General features: G+C 35.0%; 1 protein-coding gene across 1 annotated transcript; it reads left to right on the top strand.

Moving 5' to 3' along the window:
• Positions 1 to 144: 144 nt before the first annotated feature.
• Positions 145 to 20,128, top strand: LOC130246628 (CUGBP Elav-like family member 3). Its single transcript, XM_056479706.1, is given in 10 exon segments — positions 145 to 290; positions 475 to 618; positions 5,007 to 5,019; positions 5,022 to 5,150; positions 6,812 to 6,961; positions 8,612 to 8,671; positions 11,115 to 11,219; positions 11,463 to 11,606; positions 15,049 to 15,185; positions 19,033 to 20,128. Coding segments are annotated over 9 exon segments (972 nt in total). The 5' UTR covers positions 145 to 191; the 3' UTR covers positions 15,177 to 15,185; positions 19,033 to 20,128.
• The last annotated feature ends 1,958 nt before the right edge of the window (positions 20,129 to 22,086 follow it).

The following is a 22,086-nucleotide window of genomic DNA, read 5'->3' as shown; positions in this document are numbered from 1 at the left end:
AGAAAAAAATACTATGAATGTCAATGGTTATCATTTTCAACATTCTTCAAAATATCTTCTTTTGTGTTCAGCACAAAAAATAAATCAAGAAGTGGAAAGTCAATGATGACAGAATGTTGTTCTTGTATGAACTATCCCTTTAGATACTCCCACATGATGATGCCTCATTTTGCGAATTTAAATGTCAAACAATGTGTTTGTCTTTTGCAGGTTGTGCGTTTGTAAAATATCAGAGTAACGCAGAAGCGCAGGCGGCCATCAGCTCTCTTCACGGCAGCCGAACTCTCCCGGTTAGTGTTTGGCATTCAGGATTCCTCCCACAATCACGCACACACAGCACACAGCATTGTTCACACATTCACACTCGCTCTTTGTTATATTTTTTGTTTTAACTTCACCCACTGCATATTTAACCTCCAGACTCTTCAGTTTCTCTTATTTAAGTGCGGATTTCTCTCTCTCTCTCTCCCTCAGGGCGCTTCTTCTAGTCTGGTTGTGAAGTTTGCAGACACGGAGAAGGAGCGAGGGATCAGGCGTATGCAGCAGGTGGCCTCTCAGCTGGGCGTCATCAGTCCCATGAGCCTCCACCTGGGCGCCTACAACGCCTACACACAGGCAGTGAGACACAGCACCACACAACACCATAATCTAATGCAGGAATAAACAATTCTGCAGTGTTTCCCAACCCTGTTCCTGAAGGCACACCAGCAGTACATATTCTGGATGTCTCCCTCATCTGGCCCATTCATTTCAGGTTTTGGTGTCTCTTCTAATGTTCTAATGGTGTGTTTGATTAGGAAGATGTTGAAAATGTGTATTGTTGGTGTGCCTTCAGGAACAGGGTTGGGAAACACTGCAATACTGTGCAAAAGGCCTGAGGTCTTAGGCCTCCAGTTATGTTTGTTGTTTTAGTGAGGGTATAATGACATTATATATCACTTCTGTTTCTCTTTATTCAAATACAGCCAGAAAATACAGGTTCTAGTTGGATTTTTTGAGTATAATTATTTGACATATGAAAGAAAGAGCTCAAGGAATGAAGAATGAATGAAAAATATGGAGTTTCTGTCTTGTTGTTGTCGGTATTGCCTGAATTGATGGGATTGTGAATGCTGAAAAGCACAGTCAGGTTTCAGTTCGTCATGTAAGTCTTACTAGAATGCACCTAATTTGGAATAGTTTTATTTTTTCAGCGTGATAATGAATGAAATATTGAAAATTAAAGCATATTTGGAGAGAAAAAGAGCTGACGAAACAAAGACAGTCATGAAATGGCCTCCACAGTGTCCAGACCTGAATGTTATATACAGTATGTATAGGCAATATTATAGGAGATTCACCTGGAGAGAAAAAGAAAGATAGAACATGCTAAATCAAAAGGAACTCGGTAACACTTTATAATAACTACACCTAAAATCATTTATTAAGCATTAGAAAATAGTTAATTCATTATGTGTTAAGCATTAACTCTACATTAATAAAGTTAGTAAGTAGTTTATAACTGCAGCTACAAATGCTCTATTCTTGACATATAAGCACATGTATAATGTGCTTAATCCTTGTACTTTCATACTTTGTTAATGATTTATTTTTCATTACTAAATTAAGTATTGCATTATTTACAAACCAGTGGTATTTAAGAGTAGTTGAGGGTTTTTAGGATAATTCAGAATGAGTTAGTAATGATTAATAAACTATTGAAATCAACATTTATATGTCTTATTATTCAGGCATATATTAAGGGTTACTATGTATGTTAATAAATGCTTTATTAACTCAACTTCATCTAGTTTTGTGACCTAATCTAAAGTGAGGACTATTTATGCTTTATAAATCCCTTATAAATGACAAATAAAGGCTCCGTTAAATTCTAAACAGGAAAAATGACATTATTCATTCATTTTCATTAAAGATACACAAATGAAACTGGACTTCAAATGAAACATAAATCTTTGCAACCTTATCTAAATAAATAACTGTAGAGTTTAAACATTGCATCTTATTATATTGTTAAATTATTATATTATTGTTATTTTAATATTGTTTGTTTTATCCAGTTTTATGTCGTATTTTGACACTCCGGTTATTTGGTGATGTTTAAACTTTACAGTAATTTTATTTTTAGATAAGATAGCAAATATTATTGTTCATTTGATTCTGAGCCTTTATTGTCATTTATAAGGGATTTATAAAGCATAAATAGTCCTCACTTTAGATTAGGTCACAAAACTGGATGAAGTTGAGTTAATAAAGCATTTATTAACATATTAGTTAACTATTAGTATATGCCTGCCTGAATATAAGATATGTAAACATTGATTTCAATAGTTTATTAATCATTTACTAACTCATTCTGAATTATCCTAAAAACCCTCAACTACTCTTAAATACCACTGGTTGTAATAATGCAATACTTAATTTATTAATGACAAATAAATCATTAACTAAGTATGAAAATACAATATTAAGCACAGTATATAGGTGCTTATAAGTCAAGAATAGAGCATTTGTAGCTGCAGTTATAAACTGCTTACTAACGTTTATAATGTAGAGTTAATGCTTAACAAATAATGAAATCACTAGATGCTAATGCTTAGTAAATGATTCATAGTGTGTAGTTATTATAAAGTGTTACCAAGAACTCTTATAAATGCTGGACGATGCTTGACATTTAAATAGCACATCATTTCAGTAAAGACTCAACAAAAAAAGTTGAAACTGAAAAAATACGGAAAAAGAAATGATCACTATCGCAATAAAATGTTTTATTATTAGTAGTATTATGGCTTCTGAAGGATTATGTGACATTGAAAACGGGAGTGTAGTGGCTTTGAAAAACGCAGCTTTGCCATCACAGGAATAAATTACATGGTAACACTTTAGTTTAGACAGTGGTGGAAAGAGTACTGAAAAATCATACTCAAGTAAAGTACCTAACTTGCCTAAAATGTAGTGCAAGTAGAGTAAAAGTATCTGTTGTAAATATTAATCAAAGTATGAGTAAAAAGTAGACCTTTAAAAGTACTCAAGAGTGTGAGTATTATGCTGTTAAAAGCGGATGCATTTAAATGTCATTTGTGCATGTGTGTGTAAACGTAACATTCTGTAGTGCATCTAGTTATTGCCCAGCAGGCACACAATGTCATATGACGTTAATATTAGGTTAGATTTAGGTTATGACAGGCAACCAATGATTACGTCATATTGGTAACGTCCACACAACGTCAAGCTGCAACATCATTAGACGTTGGTTTTAGGTTGGACATTGACGTTGGCCTGATGTTAAGTTCTGACGTCAGCCCGATTTTCATTTTCAAACAATATGCAACGTCCCCATGACAGTAGGGTACCACGTCAATCTGATGTCATGTTGTCTGCTGAGTGTTTAAGGTCATTTCTGTCATCATACAGTAAACATCCATTATCTTCTCATCAGAGGCATGCATCTAAACAGTCTCTGGGTCAATGCGTGTAAAGATTTTGGACATCTTCTTGGACACTTTTAATGCTTCTAAACAGTTTTCTGCATTATAAATACAATGTCTTTAAAACATGTCTTGAGGTAGTTCATTATGATGCGATTTACCTTCTATGTGCGATTTGATTGGACAGGAATCACAGGACTGATTTCTAATCTCATAGACAGGAAAAAATAAAGAAGTGACTGCAGGTTGAAGGAAAGTAGTGGAGTAAAAGTACAGATACTGCACTAAAAATGTACTCAATGGAAAGTAAAAGTACACCTATAAAACTACTACTAGTAAATTACAATTCCTGAGAATTTGAGTATTTGTAATTTGTTATTTTACACTGAGTTTAGGTCACAATTTGTGCTATTATTTACTACTGGCTTTTATTATTAAGATATTACTACTCGTTAGTAGTTATAGCAGTATCTTATTCCACATCCCTAATCCTACCCAAAACCTAAAGTCAACTTCTGACTTACTAACTAATAATAAACCGCTGATTAGTAGTTGATTACATGTTAAAACACATTGGATTATGAGTTATTCATATTAATATTACTGTAAATAGTATTGATATATTTGAACAGCTACACATAAACTGGATAATAACGCATTTCTTAAAGGGGTTATTCATAAAACTCTCATGACATCCTCATAATCATGAATATGATTTTATGCATGCTAATAACAACTGCCATTAACTGTCATTCTTAAGTTATGTCATTTTAAGTGTTAAGGTGACATTTGTTTGAGACGTCTGTTGTTGTTATGATGCATCATAACCTGTTTTTCCTCATGAACGGGACATTAGCTACACAACATCACTGTCATAAAATTTGTCATAAACATGATTGTCATGAGGCCATTACAATCATAAATCATGTCATGATATAAATGTTTCATGACAGTCTTATGAACACAACCCCTCCGGTATGTGGTACCATAATAAACTACAAGGTAAAATTTATAATCATTCCAGCTTGTCCATCATGGAACTTTAATGTAGCTAGGATTTAGTTTGAAAACACTGTGGAATGATGTTAAACTGGGCTTAAAGTAATGACTGGAGGCTTGCGTTGGTTTCGGTAACAAAAATACTTTCATAATTACTTTGCGTTCTGCAAAACGGGAAGTCCTAATTGGAATGGTTTGAGATAATAACCTCAGTTCAACCTCTGCACAGGACTCCAACTAACAGTTTAAAGGGACTGTTCAGCCAAAAATGGAATTTACTTGCCATTACTCATTCTCAAATGGTTCCACACTTTATGTGTACACTTCATAAGGTATTTTGAGAAATGCTAGAAACCAACAGCCACTGACTTCTATAGTAAGAAAAAACATGGCTTCCAGTTTCCAACATACTTCAATATATCTTTTTTTTCGAAGTCCAGCAGAAAAAGGAACTCAAACAGGTTTGCAACAGGTGGTATGAGAGTAAACATTGACATTTAAAGGCTGAACTTTGCCTTAATATATAAAAGCACTATTGACCAAATCTTTAGATTAACTTGTAGTTTTTCTTCTTCTCATCAGCTTGTCCAGCAGCAGCGTTGGTTGCTCAGTCTGCATATCTGTCTCCGGTTGCGACGGTTGCAGCAGTGCAGATGCAGCAATTGGCAGCTCTCAACCCCAGCAGCATCATCGCTACACCCATCGCCTCAATCACGCCCTCCTCAGGTACATCAAAAGCAACCAAAAGGGTCCAAAATGGTTTTCTATTATTGCAAGTTCTGTAATAATAATAATAATAATAATAATAATAATAATAATAATAATAATAATACTTTGTTTTATTTGTAAATGGCGCCCTTCTGGACAGCCAAGGTCGCCTTAGAACAAGCATCAACAGCCATACCAGAACAAATAAAATGTTGCCAAACAAAATTTAATGTTGAGTTGCAGGTATAAACACATCGTGAGTATAAATAACATGATAAAAGATAGTAAAAGAAAGCCTGCTTAAAAAGATGGGTCTTGAGACAAGATTTAAAAGTGTTAAGACTATCACTGCTCCTTAGATCCAGGGGAAGCGAGTTCCATAATTGAAGAGCCGCGGAGCTAAAAGATCTGGCTTCCATTGTGCTCAATCTAGTGCGAGGTGGCACAAAAGAAAGAGTTGGCTGATCTAAGAGTGCAAAAATGGGTATAAATATGGAGACGTTCGGTCAGATATTGAGGAGCAAGATTATGAAGTGCCTTGAAAGTGAGAAGTAGTATTTTAAAATCAATACAAACCCGAAGTCAGTGAAGCTGATAGAGAAGGGGTGTGACATGTTTGTAAGAAAAAGTCCTAGAGATGGCACGAGCTGCCGAGTTCTGAAGCAGTTGGAGTTTATGGAGAAGTGTAGAAGGAAGCCTAGAAAGAAGTGCATTACAGTAGTCAAAACGTGAAGTAACTAAGACATGGAGGAGAATTGCTGTGTTGTATGATGTAAGAGAAGGGCGGAGATGAGTGATATTACGCAGGTGGAAATATTCAGTACGCATATTGATGTGACCTTCAAACAAGAGTGTGCTATCCAAGATAACACCCAAACGCTTTACTTGCACAGAGGGAAGAATTGTGTCATTATCAATGTCTATTGTAAAATTATCAGCTTTATCCAAAACACTTTTAGCCCCGATGAGAAGGGCTTCAGTTTTGTCACTATTTAATTTTAAATGTTAGCTGAAAGCCAGATTTTTATTTCAGCTAAACATCTACTCAAAGCAGAAGGAGGAAAAAAACTGGAGGGCTTCGTGGACTGTGTCATCAGCATAGCAGTGAAATTGTATGTTGTATTTTCTAAAAATGTGACCAAGAGGCAGTAAATGTTTAGTTCTGTTTACACAGGGCATGAAACGTCCTGTGAGGTGCTTAAAATGTGCATTTTTATTTGGTATTTGTCAAAATTTCAACTGAAACATGAAGACAGGGCAGTGACTCCTCCCTTTTTTAAAAACAGCCAATAGCGTTTTGTTTAAAGTGGTTGAGAAAAACCTATCCTTATATTCTAATCTCTTCAAAGCTGTTACTCCAGAAGGTAAGCACTTTAGTGTATAGTGATGAGCCCTTCCCAATAGAAAGGAGTGTTTGTTTGGAAGCGATACATCCCATAACGATTTATGTATGTTCAGTCAGTAGGTGGTCTTCAAACAAACGCACATCTATACTACTACAGCAATACAATAGTAAGTGTTTTTGACCACCTGTGAATGTGGTCAAGTGTGGACTAGCTTAAAGCATTTCAGACCCCATGTGCACCTGTACTTGACATCCTCCACTTGTGAACAGATCTACAAAAGCACATGTTAATACAGCTGTTGTTGAAGTTTGAACGTGTGCGTTTGTGCTGTAGGTACGAGCACCCCTCCAACCATCGCCGCCACACCTGTGCCTGCTCTGCCTCCACCCATCGCAGTCAACAGTTACCCACCGGTCCCTGCAGCGCCCAATGGCCAGTCTGCCTCCGAAGCACTCTACACTAACGGGGTCCACCCATATCAGGGTGAGCAACTTCCTGCAGTCTCTAGAATTTCACAATGCTATATTGAATTGAAGTTGTGACGTATCAGTGACGTATGGAATACTGTTTCCGGGACCAAGTCGCCACTCATTTGAATTGGGAAAATATTCGTTTATGGCCACTTTTTTGTCCTAACACACATTAAAGTGAATTTTATTAAAATCATGGTGTACACAGCAGTATCTGGGCTTGCTGCATCACAAATACCCAAATTTAACATTCATTCATTTTCTTTTCGGCTTAGTCCCTTAATTATTCCGGGGTCGCCACAGCGGAATGAACCGCCAACTTACCCAGCACCATGTTTTATGCAGCGGATTCCCTTCCAGCTGCAACCCATCTCTGCGAAACATCCATACACACTTATTCGCACTCATTCACTACAGGCAAATTTAGCCTACCCAATCCACCTGTACCGCATGTCTTTGGACTGTGGGGGAAACCGGAGCACCCATAGGTGCTTTTCGAAAGTAATACATCGCTTTGTAAACATTTATTATAAAAAAATCGAAGGAAAATCGGCACACTGCCACTTCAGCTCTCATAAAGTCCTTTGATATCACATAACACAACGTTTCGACCTACACTGTCTTCATCAGGTAAACCAGTGTGCCGATTTTTCCCTTAATCTTTTGCTACTTTGTTCATTTTTGATCGAGCACCTGCCTTTGAGGTTTTTAGATGTGCACACATTTCTGTTTTGTTGCTAAACGCTTATTATTACCATTTAATGAGTCTCCCTATACAGTTTGATAGAGCGCTTGGACCCGGAAGTCGCTTCGCATTACGTCACACTTAACAAAAGGTTGTTTAGTAAATATACTCGCAGTACTCAATATTGACTATAATAGCAAAAGGTTCATGTGTCCTGTACATTATAATGACTATAATAAAAATATTAATCACTAATATGTAATTTCTCCCCAATGATTCAGAGAGAACACGCTAAACTTTCATTCAGTGTGACTGTGTTTAGTGTAATATTCTCAATAATAAATCTGACAAGTCTTATTTCCAAAAACTGTTTGATTAAATATTATAAGACTCTTGAAAGCATCACACAGCAGCTACATTAAAAAATTAATTATCATTAAATCTGCTTGGTTTCACCCATTTTCCAGAAAGAAAATTTCAGTAGTTTATAAATAATATAGTAAATGTGGTATAATCAATTATAAACACACATGTTTGTTTTTGTGAATTGTGGGGACATTACATAGGTTTCCATTGTTTTTAAACCGTACAAACTGTATTTTCTATTGCCCCAACCCTCACAGGAAACTGTGTACAGTTTTACTTTCTGACAAAAAACTCATTCTGTGTGATTTTATAAGCTTTTGACATCAGCAATGTCCTCATATTTCATCACCTTGTTGTAATACCTGTAATATCTATGTCATTATACAGATTTGTCCTGATATGTCACAAAAACTCGTGCACACACACACTCTAGTGAGTGCAAACAGAAATAAATATGTTGTAATATATCTGTATTACAGGAAATAACTACAGAAAATTGTGTTCATAAGTTATTTCTATTATTATTACTTTTATTTCGACCGCTTTTCTGTTTCATTCCAACTGACTCGTTCTATTATTCTAATCGTTTTGGATGTTTTTTCTGTCTTTCAGCTCAGAGTCCTGCGTTGGATCCTCTCCAGCAGGCGTATACAGGCATGCAGCACTACACGGGTGAGGCTTCTCGACTCAACAAACTCCATTCAAGACTTGTCAACAGTGAAGAATGTGGCATAAAATACTCCCCTTTTTATTTTTTTAATAGATTGTATTACAAACAATCTGCTTGGAACAGTTTGGAGCAGTTAAAGCTTTTAACCCAATTCAAGGAGTCAATTCAGTGTAATGAAAATAAAATTGCTGTCCAAATTTGTAATGATTTTTACGGCAGAACTGAAGATTTCGATTTCTGGTTTAGAGCCTTTACCAATCGAATATTAATAATTAATTTTCCTATATGCATTTTTGCAAGTAAACTGATGAATAATGATGAAATGAATTACTGAACGAAGTGATTTGTTAATGTGGATTGTTCAATCGAACTGATTCATCTCAATTAAAGCAGATTCATAACAGTATCAGTGGATATTTTTGCTACAGAGGTTTAATTAAAACATCTTTTTTTACACCACAAAGGTGGCACAGAAACCCTTCTGGAAGTTACTAGCTGGGATAATTTTAGGTTTATGCTACAGCAGGGAAAATAACTATTGTAAACGTCATGTTTTTCCTGGGAGTAATATTTCTAAAGGAGCTGTTGACATAAAATTAAAGCAGATTTGATAAAAAACCCAAACAATACAAACATAAAAATAAAACAAAGCAAAAAATCTGTAAAATTAGTTATGTGTAATAATAATGAAATCACACAGGGAGAAAGTACTGAACTACTGAAATGTATTTAATACTTTATAATATAAAGGCTTTTTTGGTGATGGCAGCTTAAAGATGCCTCTCATATGGAGAATAAAGTCACATCCATTGCTCGGGTTTGAGTTTTTCACAGACTTCAGCAGAGTGTAAATTGTTCTGTAGGTCTCGTCTATCAAATCTGATCCTTATTTAGTATTTTCTATTGGATTCACATCGGGTGATTGGCTGGGCCATTCCACAGCTTTGTTTTTTTTCTCTGAAAACATTTGAGAAGTGGCTGTGTTTTGGATCATTGTCTTGCTGAAATTTCCACTCTGGTTTCATCTTCATCATCCTGATAATGTAGATGTTGGACTGAAGCAGCTTATATTACAATGCTGAAGGGCAAAGGTTTGCTGATAAAACTGCTGAGAGATTTCAGCTGCTGTCTGGGCCTTCACTGCCTTTCTACACCTCTCTTGCTTCATGTGTTCAGTACGTTTCCCCTGTGTCATTTCATTTTATTACACACAACTTAATTTGTAAACCAATTAGATTTATTTTCTTTGTATATATGGACTTCTTAGGTTGTTACCAACATCCGGTCACAATTTCAAGCCAACAGCACCTTTAGAAATATGTTTTCTGTGAAAAATGGTGACTTTATACTTACTTTCCCAGCTGTACATGGCTTCTGTGTCTAAAGTACTTTTAAGGGGTAGTTGATCCAAAACTGAAAACTCTCGTCATCATTTGCTCATCATCCTCTTGTTGAAATCCTATTTGTTTGAACATGAAATAAGATATTTTAAAGAAAGCTGTGAAACTAGATCCATTGATATCCCTAGCATTTGTTTTTCCTAGCATGGAAGTCAACGGTTACAGGTTTTCGCCTTCTTTAAAATACATAAAACCTATATATTGGAAATAACCTTTAAAATACAGAATATATATATATTATAGTTACTAATGAATTAGTTATTAGTAGGGTGAGGCAAGATCTACGGATGTTTTTTGCTATTTATGCACAGAATTTTGTAAAAAATCTGCAGATTTACAGTATGCGGAATATACCTTTCATACCGTTTTAACGTTTATTTAAGGTTTACAATTTAAATCCAATTAGATTCACTTTATTTGGTAAACAAAGCAAGTCTCTCATATAATATATCTACTAAAAGACAGAAAATATCACTTTACAAACTGAATTGTAAGTAAATCAAATAAACATTTTCATATTAGCCAATAATATTACTAAAATTTATTTATACTGAATAAATATAAATTTACACAGATTTACACACGTAAATAAATAGACTCAACGATGGGCTAAAAATCTGCGGATTTCTGCACACACAGATTCCATGTGGGCCTAATTAACAATAACTAATGAAGTTATGATAATAACCTTAACTCCTCTGATTTTGAGTGTAATGCAATAATGTGTAAAGCTGCTTTGAAGCAATAATTATTGTCAAAAGTGCTAAACAAATAAACTTAAATTGATCTAAATAGAAAATTTTTACTAATGTTCAACAGAATAAAGAAACTCAGAGTGTACATTTCCATTTTTTGGGTGAACTATCCTTTTAAAAGTGTTCACTAGCCGAGATGGCCTGCACTATTTTTACAGCAGGGCCGACAAGTGCACTTTGTCTTCCTCAAGGTCTTATCTGCTCAAAATAACAAACGCAGACCTCAGAATGGCTCTTGAAAGCATTACTTTACCCAGGTCTCATGTTTAACCTCATTACTCCACCCACAGCTACATATCCCGCTGCTTATGGATTGGTCGGTCAACCGTTCCCACATCAGCCCACCTTGGTTGCCCAGCAACCCCAACAGCCGCAGCAGCTGCAACAACGAGAAGGTAGCGACGTCATTTCCTGTCCCACTGACTACCACGACCACCGACATCCTGTTTTTGATTATTCCCCAGTCTATTATTGAACATGTCATTGTTCTCTGCTGAATCTCATGCTGCGACTTTATTCCTTTTAGGATTTAACATGATTAATTCCTTTTTTGACCACAGAATTCTGATAGAATCTATCATTTCTAATGTATCATGTATCAAAATATCTCATTTCTTTTCTCTTCTATCTCTCTCCAGGACCAGAGGGCTGCAATATCTTTATTTATCATCTGCCGCAGGAGTTCACCGACTCGGAGATGCTGCAGATGTTTCTGCCCTTCGGTAACGTCATCTCAGCCAAGGTGTTCGTTGACCGTGCCACCAATCAGAGCAAATGCTTTGGTGAGTGATTTCCAAAGAGCATGTGGAGGCTTTTGATTGACAGAACTCAATAAATATATGATGAAATTATTAGATTTTATGGCATGTTACAATAAATAATGGCCATTAAAGAGAACCTATTATGCAAAAATCACTTTTATAAGGGGTATAAACACAGTTGTGTGGCAACAGTGTGTGAATACAACCAGCTTCTAATGGTAAAGATTTAATAATTTGATATTTTTATAATCACACTTAATGAAAACAGTCTGCAGAAACACTTTGATTGACATTCTCCCTTTGGACGTGTCATCAGAGGGGGAAAGCCCCACCCAGTAGTAATGATCTCTCCCTCATTAGCATATGACACTAGTCTTGTTTTTGAATCTGCCACTATGCTGACACGTAGGCATTTGTAGGCCCGCCCTCTTTTAAAACGAGCACAATCTCATTTGAATTTAAAGCGACAGTCACCAAAATGGCCCAATTTAGATCAAAGCCTTAAAGGGGGCAGATTCAAAGAGTTATAAAACATTATTTGTGGGGTATTTTGAGCTGAAACGACATATACACTCTATTGGGACGTCAGAGACTTTACATCTTGTAAAAGAGCCATAATAGGTCCTCTTTAAATGTTTAGATTAGATTAGATTCTAATAGGTCCTCTTTAAATGTTGGGATAAATAAGGTGTAAAATATTTGACTGTAACAATACATAGGGTGTGAAACATTACCTGAAATTCATCTTAAAATAAAAAAGGAAATGTAAAAAAAAAATGAGGCAGACAAATAATTGAATATTATCAATAAAAAATGTGGCCTTATGTCACACAGATATATTTTAGGAAAAGCCAGAGTATACATGGTATGGGTCAAAATAATTGACTTTACTTTTAGGCCAAAAATCTTTAGAATATTAAGTAAAGATCCTGTTCCATCAAGATATTTAGTAGATTTCCAATTGTAAATGTATCAAAACATATTTTTTTGATTAGTAATGTGCATTGCTAAGCACTCCATTTAGACAGTGTTTTTGTTTTCTCAGCCAAATATTGCACAATAACATGGTGACTTGAAATTCAAGCTATGGCTCATGTAACATTTGTGAATATAGTTACAAAAATCTATTTCTGTTTAATTTAGCTAAAATTTAAATTTGAAATGAGTAAATAAAAATTTATTAAACTTATATTTAAAATATGACAATGAAATAAAATGCTAACAGAAAATGTTAAACTTATTAGGGCTAATGGAATCTACATTTCATCAGTGTTAATAAACGGAATTCACTCCCTATTTTTATATAATTATTTTAAGATTTTAATTATTGAAAAACATTTATATTAAAACATGCTAATTCATACGAGAATCATACTAAAACATGCTAATTCATGTTAGAAACATGTTAGCAACATGCTAATTCATGTTAGAATCATGCTAATATGCAAATTTGTGTTAGAAGCATGCTGACAACATGCTAATTCATGTTAGAATCATGCTAACACGCAAATTTGTGTTAGAAGCATGCTGACAACATGCTAATTCATGCTACAATCTTAGTAACATGTTAATTCCTGTTAGAAACGTGCTTACATGTTAATTCATACTATAAACATGATAACAACATGCTAATTCATACTAGAATGATGCTAACAACATGTTAATCTATGACAAAAAACAATGTAACAACATGCTAATTCATACTAGAATGATGCTAACAACATGCTAATCTATGATAGAAACAATGTAACAACATGCTAATTCATGCTAGAAACATGCCAACAAATTTGCAACCTTATACTAGAATAATGTTAACAACATGCTAATTCATACTAGAAACATGCAAACAACATGCTAATTCATGCTAGAAACATGCGAGTAAATATGCTAATTCATACTAGAATTATGCTTACCATGTTGAATTATACTAGAAACATGCTAACAACGTGCTTTTTCAAACTAGAATGATGTTAACAACATGGTTATGCTAGAAACATGCTAGTAAATATGCAAATTCATACCAGAATCATGCTAAAAACATGTTAATTCATACTAGAAACATGTTAACAACATGCTAATTCATACTAGAAGAATGCTAACAACATGCTAATTTATGATAGAAACAAAGTAACAACATGCTAATTCATACTAGAATGATGTTAACAACATGCTAGTTCATGCTAGAAACATGCTAGCAAATATGCACATTCATACTAGAATCATGCTAACATGTTAATTCATACTAGAAACATGCTGACAACATGCTAATTTATACTAGAAGGATGCTAACAACATGCAAATTTATGATAGAAACATGCCAACAAATTTGCAACCTTATACTAGAATCATGTTAACAACATGCTAATTCATACTAGAAACATGCAAACAACATGCTAATTCATGCTAGAAACATGCAAGTAAATATGCTAATTCATACTAGAATTATGCTTACCATGTTGAATTATACTAGAAACATGCTAACAACGTGCTATTTCAAACTAGAATGATGTTAACAACATGGTTATGCTAGAAACATGCTAGTAAATATGCAAATTCATACCAGAATCATGCTAAAAACATGTTAATTCATACTAGAAACATGTTAACAACATGCTAATTCATACTAGAAGAATGCTAACAACATGCTAATTTATGATAGAAACAAAGTAACAACATGCTAATTCATACTAGAATGATGTTAACAACATGCTAGTTCATGCTAGAAACATGGTAGCAAATATGCAAATTCATACTAGAATCATGCTAACATGTTAATTCATACTAGAAACATGCTGACAACATGCTAATTTATACTAGAAGGATGCTAACAACATGCAAATTTATGATAGAAACAAAGTAACAACATGCTAATTCATAGTAGAATGATGTTAACAACATGCTAGTTCATGCTAGAAACATGCTAACAAATTTGCAAACTTATACTTGAAACATGTTAACAACATGCAAATTCATACTAGAGACATGCTAACAACATGCTATAAACATGCTTGTGAATATGCAAAATCATACTAGAATCATGCTAACAACATGGTAATTCAAACTAGAAACACGCTAACAACACGCTAATTCCTGTTAAATAATTTTAGCAACATAATTCATGTTAAAACAATATTAGCGACATGCTATTTCATTTTAAAAGCATGTGAAGTAATGCTCGAAACATGCTAACTACATGCCTTTCTCAAGCTACCATAAAGTTAGCTTTCAAACATTAATATCTAATTTTATATCATTATTTATAGACTTTAATCATTGAAAAACATTCAATGGTACGTTTGACGATTTCACTATATATTTCTATTCTCTCGTATTATAATCTCTCCATGGCTGTAAGCAGAAGTTTGTTCATTAAGTGACCTGTAGATCATCAGTTCCTTGCTCACACAAAGCTTTTCGTCTTCTCGTTTGTTTCTCGTTGCTGGTCTTGTCCTTCATGTCGCAGGTTTCGTAAGCTTCGACAACCCGGCGAGCGCACAGGCCGCCATCCAGGCCATGAACGGCTTTCAGATCGGCATGAAGAGGCTCAAAGTGCAGCTGAAGAGGCCTAAAGACGCCAACCGTCCATACTGAGACCAACAGGTGAGCAATAACTCTCGCAGCGTTTCTAAACGAACTAAGCAGTTTTTGACTAATTGAAAATTGTAACCTCTGATCTAATGATGTGTTATTTAATATACTTAAACCTAAATAAAATCAGCATTTAAAAAAAGAAAAAAATAAATAAACGTAGTGGAAAAGGAAAAGAATAAGCACTCATTAATTTTTACTTTCGTTTATTGTTTTGTGCTGTGTCATTGTTCACTCTCCTGCCAAAAAAACCCCGATCAAACAAACAAACACAAGCTCATCCACACCAAGGCTGCCCCGTCCAATCATAACGCGTGCGGAGACCACGTCGCTATGGCTACGGTGGCCTAGCAACCAATAAGCTCCCCCTTCCTCCCACAGCGTTGGTTTGTAAGTTGATTGGCCTGTGTTGGTTGCTGTGGCCATATATTCCTGCCTGTGATGGTTGCCATTAGCAGTTTTGTTTTTTGGCCCTTTGTCATGTATCCTCCATGCTGAGAGTGCATGGCGGGTGACCGTGGTGACTATGGACTGTGTTTGGTGCGTTGTGACTCTCTCTCTCTTTTTGTTTTACACATACTGATCAATAACTGACACTGCACTTCTGTGATTCTTTTACCCTCAACCGTAGACAATGGAGTTACTCCAACTCAATTGAACCCTATTCAACTCTAATCAACCAGCTCAATGTGCTGCTTTTGGGGTGGATTTTGTTTTTGATCAGTCTCCTCTGTGTTTTGTTTGGTCATGACTCTATTTCTTACACAAAGTACTCCCATATGTAGTCTGGTGCTGTTCTAGTTACTGTGAATGTGGGGTGGGTTTGTATTTGATTCCAAGGGAGTTTGTGCTAGTGGGTATGCTGTTTCGTGCCAACGAGTGAGCTTGTGTGTACGTGCTTGCGTGAATGAATGGTGCGAAGCAAGCGTGCGTTTGAGCGTGAGAGCGAGCGAGAGGTAGGGAACTCATTCATTATATCTCTCAAACCTCTCACGCTGAGGTTTGAGGTGACACTCTGTGGTTGTTTTGGTGACTAAAGTGACGCATTGTGCCGACCAAAGAACAGCATTCCTCTGTAGGAATTCTGGGTTCTTTTAGGAGAACGTCTAGTCAAACTTGCTCCTTTCCAGCTCATTCATTCGTTTGAGCAGTCCAAAAAAAATTCAATCAGTTAATTCAACCTCTGAACAGCCCAGAATTCCTATGGTGCATGTTGGAAATTTGTTTGCCTGCCAGAAATGTTCCTCCCCCCCCCCACTTTAAACGATCACTAACACAGAAATATACACACTTGCATTTAAAACCCCATTCACTGACTCACAATGTAGGTTGCATGGAAATATAGAATGGTAAGCGTTAGATAACCTTCCCAAATGCACAGTAGTGTTCAAGGGATAGTTCACCCCAAAATGACAAAAAAGCCGTCATTTACTTGCCCTCGTGTTCGTTTTGAACCCATATGGAATGTGTTTGCTTATGAACACAATGGAAGATATTTCCAATCAAATCTGTGGTGTTTTTGCTCCTCCGACGAAAGACTATTCACTAAAAAACGAATCGCGTTCAAAGATAAATAAACACGACAGTGAAGAAAAACAATTGCCTAATTCTCTTGTTAACTTCAATTAACATCAAATAGACGTCACCACTTAAGACCCCATGATACAATTTAAAAGATTTGTTTAAAGTAATCTTTTAAAGTAAAGTAAAGTAAAGTAAGTCTTTTGTCGAATATCCCTTTGAATAATAGGAGACCCCTTGGATAATAGGAACTTTGATTAGCGAATATGATCAGAAGCTCAACTTTACCTACTGGGTGTGTAGGAGTAAGTCGTATTGGTTTTTAGTATGGAGCACTGCACATGACGTCCACGGAAAAAATCGTGGGCATGATTTATTTATTCGTTTGCTTGTTTTACTGGAGTGTGCGCACAATTTATTAATGCTTTCCCTTGTTTTAAGTCAATTTTGCACACAATTTATTAATACGTTCACTCAATTTCTCCATTTCAGGTAAATCGTGTTAATTAGTTTTTAATTTGTTAAAATATTAATTGATTAGATATTGTTTTCTTGATTTACTGGAATGTGCGCATAAGTTACTAATTCATTTCTTCATTCTAGGTAAATCACGATTTATTTATTCGTTCCCTTGTTTTACTACACTGAAAAAAATGATTCATTGGATTTACTACATTTTTTTTAGGGTAAGTGGTTGCAAACAATTTATTTGGGCTGAATTACAACGAATAAATTAGGTTGAACATTACCAAATTGAATGTGTTTGTTTGAATACAGCCTATATTAATTGTTTGCAACCACTTACCTTAAATAAATGTAGTAAATCCAATTAATAATTTTTTTTAGTGTAGAGTGTGCGCACAATTTATTAATTTGTTCCCTCATTTGAAATAAATTGTGCATACAATTTACTAATTTGTTCACTTGACATGCTAGAGCATGTGCACAATTTATTAATTCGTTCCCTCATTTTAAGGAAATTGTGCACACGATTTATTCATTTGTTCACTCAATATGCTAGTGTGCACGCAATTTAATATGTTTCCTCTTAAGTAAATTGTTCACACGATTTATTAATTTGTTCATTTGATATGCTAGAGCGTGCGCTCAATTTAATTAGTTTCCTAATTTTTATTAATTCGTTCACTCGATATGCTAGAGCGTACGCACAATTTATTAATTTTGTCCTTCATTTTAATAAATTGTGCACATGATTTATTAATTCATTCATTTGATATGCTAGAGCGTGCGTACGATTTATTAATTCGTTCCCTCATTTAAGTAAATTGTGCACACGATTTATTAATTTGTTCACTCGATATGCTAGTGTGCGCGCAATTTAAATTGTTTCCTCCTTTTAAGTAAATTGTGCACACGATTTATTAATTTGTTCACTCGATATGTTGGAGCGTGCGCACAATTTATTAATTTGTTTCCTTATTTTAAGTAAATTGTGCACACGTTTTAATAATTCGTTCACTTCATATGCTAGTATGTGCGCTCAATTTATTAATTCGTTCTCTCAATTTAAGTAAATTGTGGACACGATTTATTAGCTCATTCACTCAATATGCTAGTGTGCGCGCAATTTATCAATTCAATTTATTAATTGACAAATTAAGTTGAACATTACCAAATTTAATTTGTTTGTTTAAATTGAACCCATACAAATCAAGTCGTACCACTGCTCTAGTAAACCGAAGAAAATAGTTAAGAAATCGCACACACAATTCATAATAATTTTTTTTTTGCATGTCATGTGCGGAGCTCCATAAGCTGAAAATAGTGCTGACTGTTTAAAAGTAGTTTGACCAACCTGAACTCACAAGGAAACGTAAGTACTTTACGTTTTGTCAGTTTAGTGGCTAATTCGTATGAATTCGTATAAGTTCAGTCGTACGAAAATGTACAATTTTAAAAAGGAGGCGTAGCACCAAACCCCGCCCCTAAACCAACCATCATTAGGGCATAAGCCAATTGTACTAAATTGTACGAAATGGATCGTACAACTCGTCCAAATTAGCGAATAAATCCAAAAGTTACGAATTGCTGTAAGATTGTGTGGTTTGGCATGTATGAATTCGTTCTGTGATCTATTTGGCTGAATAGTCTTTCGGTGGCAGGATAGAAAAATCTTGTGGATTCGATTCAAAATATTTTTATTTAGTTAGAACAAATTTCTTATGATCAGAACAGCATGAGGGCGAGTAAGCGAAAAGCGAATGTTGATTCTGAGGTGAACTAACTCTTTAACGTTGTGAAAGATGTAGGAGTGTTTTCACAGGCCCCCGTGATTTTTGTGCTAACTGCTCTTTTTCGTTTTCTTTCTCTCTCGCAGGGAAGACAGGAGAGGACTAACGGAGTCAGTTACGAGTCACTTTTCCTCCGCTGCAAATAACGGGACCAACAACTTTCGCAAAACTACAGTATAAAAAAACCTACCGAGATTATTTAAACGAAAACTATACATGTAATAACAAAGACAGACTTATTGCACAAGGTGCAGGTTAAATAGAAGGATTTACTACCTTAACAGTATACGATATAGGACCAATCTGCACCGCAGCGCCACTCGCTCTTCTGCTTCACACGCTGTCGGCCGTGTGCTTGTGGGTCGTCATCTTTCTGCCCTCGGCCTGCACATCTACGCACTACACACACACACACACACACACACATAAATGGGACCAATGCAAATGTGTCAGTACTACACAAATTTCGCTTCTGGGTTCGAAAGAACTACTGACTATCAAAGTCTTTCTGCAGCAATCTAAAAATGTGTATATAGAAATTTGAGGGGATCATGTTGTAGACATATCGAAACGGTTTGGGAGGGTGGGACTGGGTCAACGTGATCAGAGCAAAGAAATCATGGTAGATAGAGAAAAAGAATATCCTTTGGGGAGTTTTGAAGGAGTTTGCTCTCGGTCTCTAATCTGAGTCCAGTTATACATAGTTCTTCATCTTTAATACTTACGGAAACAAAAAGACCTGTGTGGGGTATAGGATGCTGGTCCTATGTTGCAATCCTCCCTAAAATTACTGAATATAGTTTATCACAGAGAGGCTGTAGTTAGAGTTTTTTGTTTTGTTTTTAGCTTTGTTAGTTTTACGTTCGTTTTTTTTAACAAAACAAAAAAAAATTGTGGATGATTGGAGAAGATTCATGAAAGTTACAAACATTTAAAATGTATTTCATTGTAAATATCATGCTTTTAAAATGAAGGTCAAGATTTAAACATTTGGGATATTATTATTATTATTGCTATTATTATTATTATTATTATTATTTAGGGAAAGTAATTTCTATCTTTTTTTGCAATTAATTTATTAATTTCATGGAGGGCATTTTTTAAATTATTTATGAAGATAGCGGATCATTGGCACGTCTAATGAATCCATGTATTTTTAGACATTTTATTTACAGATTTACCATTAATGAACAATCATTATTATTATTATTCTATTTATTTTCTTCAACTGTTGTTCACAACCTGTCAATTACAAAAAAAATTTGAATAAAATTTTAAACAATATTTTGTGTTTCTGTGTGAGATTACTGGAATACATGTATTTGTGATGTTTTCAGATGCATTAAAGTATGAATAAAGCAATGTGATATGGCTGTATATCGGCACTGGTGGGAGGCGTGCATTGGCTCGGGGCCAGTGACGATATACAGCCATCTTGCACTGCTACGAGTGTGATGTAGTGTTTATACAACAGTTTGACGGCAAAATCGTGTGTATAAATAAGAAAATCAAACACAGAGAGTCCAGCCTGATCTCACGAGAAAACGTAAGTATTTTACGTTTTGTCAGTTTAGAGTTCAGTCGTATGAAATTGTACGATTTTAAAAAGGAGGCGTGTCACCTAACCCCACCCCTAAACCCAACCGTCATTGGGGATGAGCAAATCGTACTAAATTGTACGAATTAGATCGTACCAATTTGTACGAATTAACCACTGAATCAAAAAGTTACGAATTGCCGTGAGATTGTGTTGGAGAGTCTCAAAAACCCTTTTGTACGAGGAACTACTCTCTTCCACCATTCATTCACATCTGCAGCTGATGGTCAGAACAGCAGAAGCTGTTGCTAATTCACAAACGTCACTTTAGAGCTAGTGTTTGAGTGATTCTCTAGCGTAATGTCTAAAGTGATGAAAAAACAGGTGATGTGGCTCACATTTTAAGATTATAAGGCTGAATGGCATGAAATGCCATCAGTCTACAGAGATTTCCCAGTATTTCTCTGTTGCAATCGGAATTTCACAATAATTAAATTCGAAAAAGCCAAAGCAGTGCAAACACTACCAGAATACTATGTTATAAATACAGCACTACAACATACAAAAGAGAGAGATCGACTTGGTGTATAATATGATCAGCTGTAGTTTGAAATTTAAAGAGATTTTTTTTTTCTCTCCTAAGAGCTTATGCGCTGTCTGTCGCCATCTTGTGGCGGAAAGTCAACCGTCTTTGCCTTGCTGAAAGGCGAATTCCCGCCAACATGCTGAATCTTCGAAAATTATAAATATTTAAAATAGGCACTACCCTTATAAATAAACTGCACAGTTGCAATCTAAACAACTACATTCTTGTCTAAAAAGCCTCAAAAGTACATTATGATGTTGTCCAACAGCAGCAATATTTGTCAACTGAAGTGAGTTTATTGATCTGCTGTCACTTTATGTGGGCAGAGTAATATAGAAGGATGAGGAGGTTGTAGGAGTGCTGTTATTGCAGACTATAGCATATCAGCCAATCAGATTCGAGAAACAGACAGAACTGTTGTCTGTCTCTCTCTCTCTCTCTCTCCCCCCCCCCCCCTCTCTCTCTCTCCTCTCTCTCTGTGTTGAACATATTTTCACTTATTGTTAAATCAGTACTTGGTTTAGCAAAGCAGTGTGGGGTGTTACTTCATTAATAACATCATTAAATTTGTTTTTTTATTACTATTCTAAATACTATGTTTTATAGTAATTTAATTACTCAATAAGGAATTTAATTACTTGTTAAAATCCCTTTAAATACCAGCATTGAGACAATGTATATTTAACTCTTAATGCTTTAAACTTGAGTGAAACTTTTTAATAACAAACATAACATCTTGTAGTTAATAAGTGTAAACTCGCACTTCGTAAAATAATACAAAAATATTCAATACAGTAAAGTCACAGACTAATTTCTTAATTCGTTTATCCATAAAAACAAATGTAATCTCCTTTAGTTGAAAAACAGAATTATTCTGCAAAAATATATTAATATTATTAATATATTATTATAATTACTCTTCTATGAATTGATTTATATAAAAAAAGTTTGTTTGTTTATTTATTTACAGTATTTTTGTTATAACGTTAACTATAATGAAATTACCAAAAAAATACA

This window comes from Danio aesculapii, chromosome 19 (assembly GCF_903798145.1).
Source record: "Danio aesculapii chromosome 19, fDanAes4.1, whole genome shotgun sequence".
Classification (NCBI taxonomy): Eukaryota; Metazoa; Chordata; class Actinopteri; order Cypriniformes; family Danionidae; genus Danio; species Danio aesculapii.
The sequence above is the reverse complement of the archived record's forward strand: the minus strand, read 5'-3'. Positions and strand labels throughout refer to the sequence as shown.